At 36.5% G+C, this 6,000-nt stretch overlaps 1 protein-coding gene across 1 annotated transcript in view; it reads left to right on the top strand.

Moving 5' to 3' along the window:
- Positions 1 to 2,221: 2,221 nt before the first annotated feature.
- The window catches only part of NDUFA4L2 (NDUFA4 mitochondrial complex associated like 2), a 143,175-nt gene continuing 139,396 nt past the window's right edge, over positions 2,222 to 6,000 (top strand). The window contains exon 1 of the mRNA XM_044083622.1: positions 2,222 to 2,577. Within this exon, the coding sequence (XP_043939557.1) occupies positions 2,536 to 2,577 (42 nt within the window). The 5' untranslated portion in view covers positions 2,222 to 2,535. The remainder of the gene's footprint in view (positions 2,578 to 6,000) is intronic.

Here is a 6,000-nt window from a genome sequence, read left to right as displayed (position 1 = left end):
GAAGGTGACAAAAAGTTGCAGGGCAGTAGGATATTTAATATACCTAAAATTATTAATTTTGTTTGGTATGTCAGGAACAGTTCAGTTATCCTGGTGAAATGTTTTAAAACAAACACAGACATTTCCAGACCCAGATAACTTCTGGCAATGCATGTTAAACTGGTCCTTATACCATTATTCCTCAACAGAACACTTTGCAGGGCATTTGAAATATCCACTACCCTAAGCCGCGGTGGTACAGCAGTAGCGTTGTTGCCTCATAGCAAGAGGTTCTCCTGTTCGATTCTCGGCTGGAGTGCCTTCTGTGTGGAGTCTGCATGTCCTCCCCCTGGTCGAGTGGCCTCTGAAAGACATGCCTGAATGGGCGTTGGGCTGGCAACTCGGCACCATAAAAAAAATCTATTGCCAATCATTAGCGGACTGGAGTTCCACTGTCGCGACCCCTAACCGGGAAAAGCCGAAAATACAAACAACTACCCTAGCACCTGGGAGACCAGATGGATCTCTTCACTTTGTCCTCTCTGCATGGGAATATCTGAATCTCCTTAAAATGGAAATGTGCTCTCATTTCCTCCCAAAAAAGTTTAACCAACCTGTCAGTCAAATTTTGCAGGTAAAACATAATCTGGAAGTCAATCTGCTCCCCTTTGCTTCAAATTTAAAATAAATATACATCCCCTAACTTCTGCTTTTGCTACTTTGATTTCTTAGGTGTTAAAAGCAAAAGTGACAGAAGGTAATCACAGTACCATCTTTTTCTTGCTGGAGTTAGTTGTCACTAGAGTTTATTAAGGGAAGTAGTGCACAACCCCACACTGATGTTCCTACTTGTGTATGCAAAAGGCAAAAACATCAAACACCATTGCAAACACACACACAAAATTAGCGTCTTCCGTATAGAGTTTTACACGATTTTCCTTGTGGACATTTAAAAGCTGACTTAGTACTTTTACCCATTTGGCATCCTCCAGCAATGCCTAGAACTGAAGGCATGTACACTGTTCAGACTCAAAAGTTTACCGCACCAGCCCTGACTTTTTGTAGGATGTATAACACTTCCTGATACTTGGCTAAATAATTTAAGGTTTCAATGTTTTTCCGAAATAATAACAGGTTGCAGCTGAAAAGTGAAGCAATCCAGTTAAACAATTACATAAAAAGTACCATCGAAAACTGATGGAGTTATTATGATTAAAAATTATACACACAAGTGCGTGATTTTCTACATGCAAAGGCGTGAAATCGTTTCAACGAAAAGTCGTTATGTCCAGATTTTGGCAGAAATGTCCAGAATGATTTTTTGCCTCATATTTTAGTCTGTTCCTCATAAAAGTTTATGGTTTTCTGACAAATGACTGAGGAGTGAACTCACAAAATGGCATATGAGTTTTAGTCTTCATATATTTAGGAATAAAATGTGTACTAACACAAATCCTGTTATTCTAGCAACTAAGTTTATAAAATCAGTATTACAACCTGTCTCTATTTTGGGCATTTGTCCCCACAATATTTTAGGCTCTGTCCAGATTTCTGGCACTAAGAAGTTGAGAGGGTACGGTTATTAAACAAATGGACCGCGTCCATAACCTGAAAACAGACGAATCCTCAAAATAGGTGTAATACAGCCAGCAATATGTTTGCTAGGCTCATGACTTTCAATGAATCAGAAACAAATCTTAACAGAATTAGGGCATTAATAGTATTAACCTGAGACATCGACACAATAAACGAATGTGAATATATTTTCTGAAATAAAAGTAGTATACAACTCCAACTTTTGTCATTATTTATTACGAGTAATTCGCCCCTGGTCTCCAACAGAGTTTTAGGATGAAGTAGGAGGGACAGATTCATACCTCAGAGCAAAAAAATCTCGACAAAGCCTAAAATGATGGGGGGACAAATAGGGATACTTTTAAATATTGCTCTTACAAACTTAAAAAGTTGATAGACAAACAGATTTTGCATTAGCGTGAACTTTCTGAAGGATGTAGAGTCTTAAATTCAAATTATTTAATGACTTCAATCCTCATCTGTACCGATTTTAGGAAGAGCATACCAGAACTATAAGGCGAAAATCTGTACAGTTAAGAGGTACGGGCAGAGTTAAATTTTGAGTCGAAAATCAAGGACGTCCCTGAAAATCAGTGACCGTACTCGAGGGATGTACGATAAGCTCATAAAGTAAATATCGGTAAAAAAAAACGGTCTAGTAAGTTACATGCACTGGACACAACATATTTCCATGCTCATTTTCGGGAATACTTTTTACTGCAAACAAACTGTGAAGTGATATTACTGAACAACTACGACAGTGATTGTTTTCTGTCCGAATAGAAATCCATTCTTTTTATCATAGACCTTATCACGCGCTCTTCGCGTAGCGGTCCTACCAGAGACCAAGCATGCGCAGCCCGTGGCAGAACCACCTCTGATAAATAGGCCGAGACCGCTAGAGGCGCTGCTGAAACCGTACCTGTTGCTTTGAAGATACTGCAAGCTACTGCAAGGGAGAGCAAAGTTTGGAAAGGGACCATGTTTCGCTTACTGAGTAACCAGGCGCGCAGGCATCCCGGGGTAAGTCTTCCTAGCCTTTCCAGTAGCCCTAGTATTCATTTTGATTTTGATATGGATTAGCACAAAGGGATGCTTGTTAATCGTGTTTTTACGCTTTTGTAATTGAAAAAAGTAAGTTTTGTAAGGGCCACTGATAAAATGAAATTGTAATAATCTGTGCAAATGCTACTAACAATATTAAATGTTGCTGTTATTTTTCCAGTGCGTGTATTAGCTGTAGTTCTTCTGCAGTAAAAAAAAAAAAAAAAAAAAAAAAAAAAAAAACATTGCTTATCTAAATATACATTTTCACCAGCAAAGTCTTGGTCCGTCTTTATATTAGCGGGCCAGCAGGGTATTTTATTTACTCGGAAGACACGCACTGATTGGTGAAGCCTTTAATGTAGATCATTTCTGTTACAAGGATTGTTCAGAACTACTTTGCTGAAACAGTAACAATTGTGGAGCTAAGCACACTCACTGTAGTGAAGGGAGTGTATATATATATATATATATATATATATATATATATATATATATATTTTCCTGAGCATCTCTCAGAGACTGTCTAAATTAGTGCATTCTGTTTAGAGCTGCACAGGAAATATTTACATGACAGGAATATATCTGTAAAAGTAGTCATTTATAGTGTAAGTGGCAACAGTAGAAAACTAATGTGCCCTTTTGGAAGTGTATGCCGGCAACATTTTGAGGGTTGAGTACATTCTTTAAAAGATAGGTAGGTGGTACACAAACAGCATGAGGAGCACAGACGGCAAATTTCCGTCTACACCCCGAAACACAAGAATAATTACTAAACTTCTCTATCTCTTTTTCGGGGAAAAAATTCGAAAACCATAGTATCTGTATATCGACGTAAAAAAAGTATTGATGTTGCCTATTCCCACCAAAAAATAATGGTCTTGCCTAAACTTTTTTTCTGTTACTTTTGATTTTTTTCACTGTACCCTATGAATAATGCTGCTGAAACTTTGTACTACCACCAGCATTTCACCCAAACAGGGTGGAAGAAAAAAGATAGCCTGGAAACTGTGCAAAAAAGTGTAGAGTTTCATATAACAAAAGTATGCAGAACACTAATTCAGGAATGTAATTGTCTGTTTTATTGGAAGACCGTAGCTTATTTCAGCTGAAAGGGGACATAAGAATAAACACCATCCTTGCATGTGACTTCCTTAAAGTTTGAATTAGTTTTAACACCAAACTACTGCAGCCAAAGACTGGACTACTCTAGCATTACATTCTGCTGACTTTAGCAGCAGATCAGTAAGTAAGTAAGTGTTAAGAAAAAAGAAAAACAAATCCACTAAGTCTGATTTTTTTCCAAGATGTGTATTGCAGTGCCCCATGTGTAAACGTTTTCCACAGTAGACTTTGATTTTTTCCCCTGGATAAATAATAAAATACTGATACATACTCAGAAGTAACTGCATTATTTTGCAAACCAATAAAAATGAAATCCTTTGCAGTTCTGTAAAGAGAAAAATTGAAGGTTGAAACTGTCACACTGTTGTACAATGGCTAATAGCCGGTTACTGTTCATAAAATCTAAGTGCCATGGAAAATCATATAAGGGCATATAACAAGATATAACAAGATGATGCTCCTTGGTAGAAAAAATTTATTTCCCCAGTTATTCACCAGTCAGTAAACAGCATAACACTTAATAAAATGTAACAAATGACTGTAATGTATATCCCTATGTCAAAATGCTTTGCAAAAAGGAATAGGTTGAAAAACAGCAAAGGGCAGTGACAATGAAATGTTGTCACTGCATTCTAGTAGGGACATATCCAGGCCTTTTAGAATCATATGACTCGGCTTCCTGAATGCAGCCACCCCCCTCTCAATAGTTGTAGGCCCCCCTTCCACAGGTGTATAGTTTCTAGACAGTATGCCTTTTCACTACCAAGGAAAACATTCCAAAATGAGGGACTGGGTAAAAAAAAATAGGAAAAGGACGTGGCGCTTAAAAGTTGTTACAGAGTTCCTTCAGAGGCATAGCCAGAGTTTTTGGAATTATACGGCAGCTTACAGAATGTAACACCCCACCCCCTCACAAGTGTAGGCCCCTCTTTCCCTTACTGTGTATGTTTCTTGACAGTATGCTGTTTTCATTACTGAGAAAAAAATCCTGAAACAACAAGCTTAAGCAGAAAAGCAATAAAGATAAGATGCATTGTAAGGGGAAATGTTATTTAACAAGGTATTTAACCATAAACTATGGTAAATATGCCAATTAAAAAAAATATGATGAACCCATAATGCAAATAAATATTTTTTTTAAAAAAGGGTGTAAAGATGGTATGTCATAGTACACATGATGTATGCCTAGCTTACTCCCTTGCATTCCAGTTTCCAATTCAACATTTTGTGTCCTCATTATTTCTGTAGGTCATTTATATATATTTATATTTATATAAATATTGCAGTTCATGAATTGTACTTTAAAAGATTTGCTAAGGTACAACTGTAGGCTTCTTAGCCTATCACCTTAAAAAGCACAGGGTTAGTTAAAAACATGCTGACATACAGTCCTGTTCAATTCCCAGTCTTTGAAATTTGCATTTTCACTCTTATACTGACTAGAAAAGACAGCAAAACTGTAGGTCCCAGTGTCGTACAAATCACTGGGATTTTTTTTTAATTGTATATTTATTCACAGTTAAACAGGTGAAAAAATCATAGAATAACTACTATATAAACAAAGGCCTTCTTAACTAAGCAGGGTTATTTATTTAAATGAAAAAAAATGCTAAAACTATCATTTTGAAAAAAAAAACAGCCACATCAATTAATCACTTATTTATAATTGTTTATTTAATATTTTGATGACCTTCTGAGTCTTTAAGGTCCTATTTCAGGGGTGGGATAAGCTGGTGTTTTTCACCAACCCCCCACCCCACCACACACACACACACACACACACACACACTCTTGCTTGGTGTACATCACAAAACCATTACATGTAGTTATGGACTAAAAAATCAGTAACTGAAAGGAAATATCTATCAGTTCAAATAAACTTTTTCTATTTTGTTTTAATTTTTTTATCTATCATTATTGCTAAGTTATCATGTAAACAAGTGTTTTGTCTGACAAGTGAACTGTAACTGAAGTTGCAATGTTCTGTTTGTTTTTGTTTTGTTTTGTTTTTATGTGGAGCTTTTCTCCCCGGGCCTCTACTGAAAATGGACATGTATCCAGTTAAACTAGCCCGGTCAACAAATGTAGAATAAATAAATAAATAAAATAGTTCATCCTGAGGTGGAATTCTGTACTAACTACACTGTGGTACTGGGAAAAGTAAAATGGATACAGAACCTTTTGCAATATAAGTAATACAGCTACAAAGTATGCTTTTACTCTTCCTTTCTTATGGTTCTACCTTTTAAATTGTTTTTTACCACGCTACCCAGAGAA

This window comes from Protopterus annectens, chromosome 9.part0 (assembly GCF_019279795.1).
Source record: "Protopterus annectens isolate FY-2018-M chromosome 9.part0, PAN1.0, whole genome shotgun sequence".
Lineage (NCBI taxonomy): Eukaryota > Metazoa > Chordata > Ceratodontiformes > Protopteridae > Protopterus > Protopterus annectens.
The sequence above is the reverse complement of the archived record's forward strand: the minus strand, read 5'-3'. Positions and strand labels throughout refer to the sequence as shown.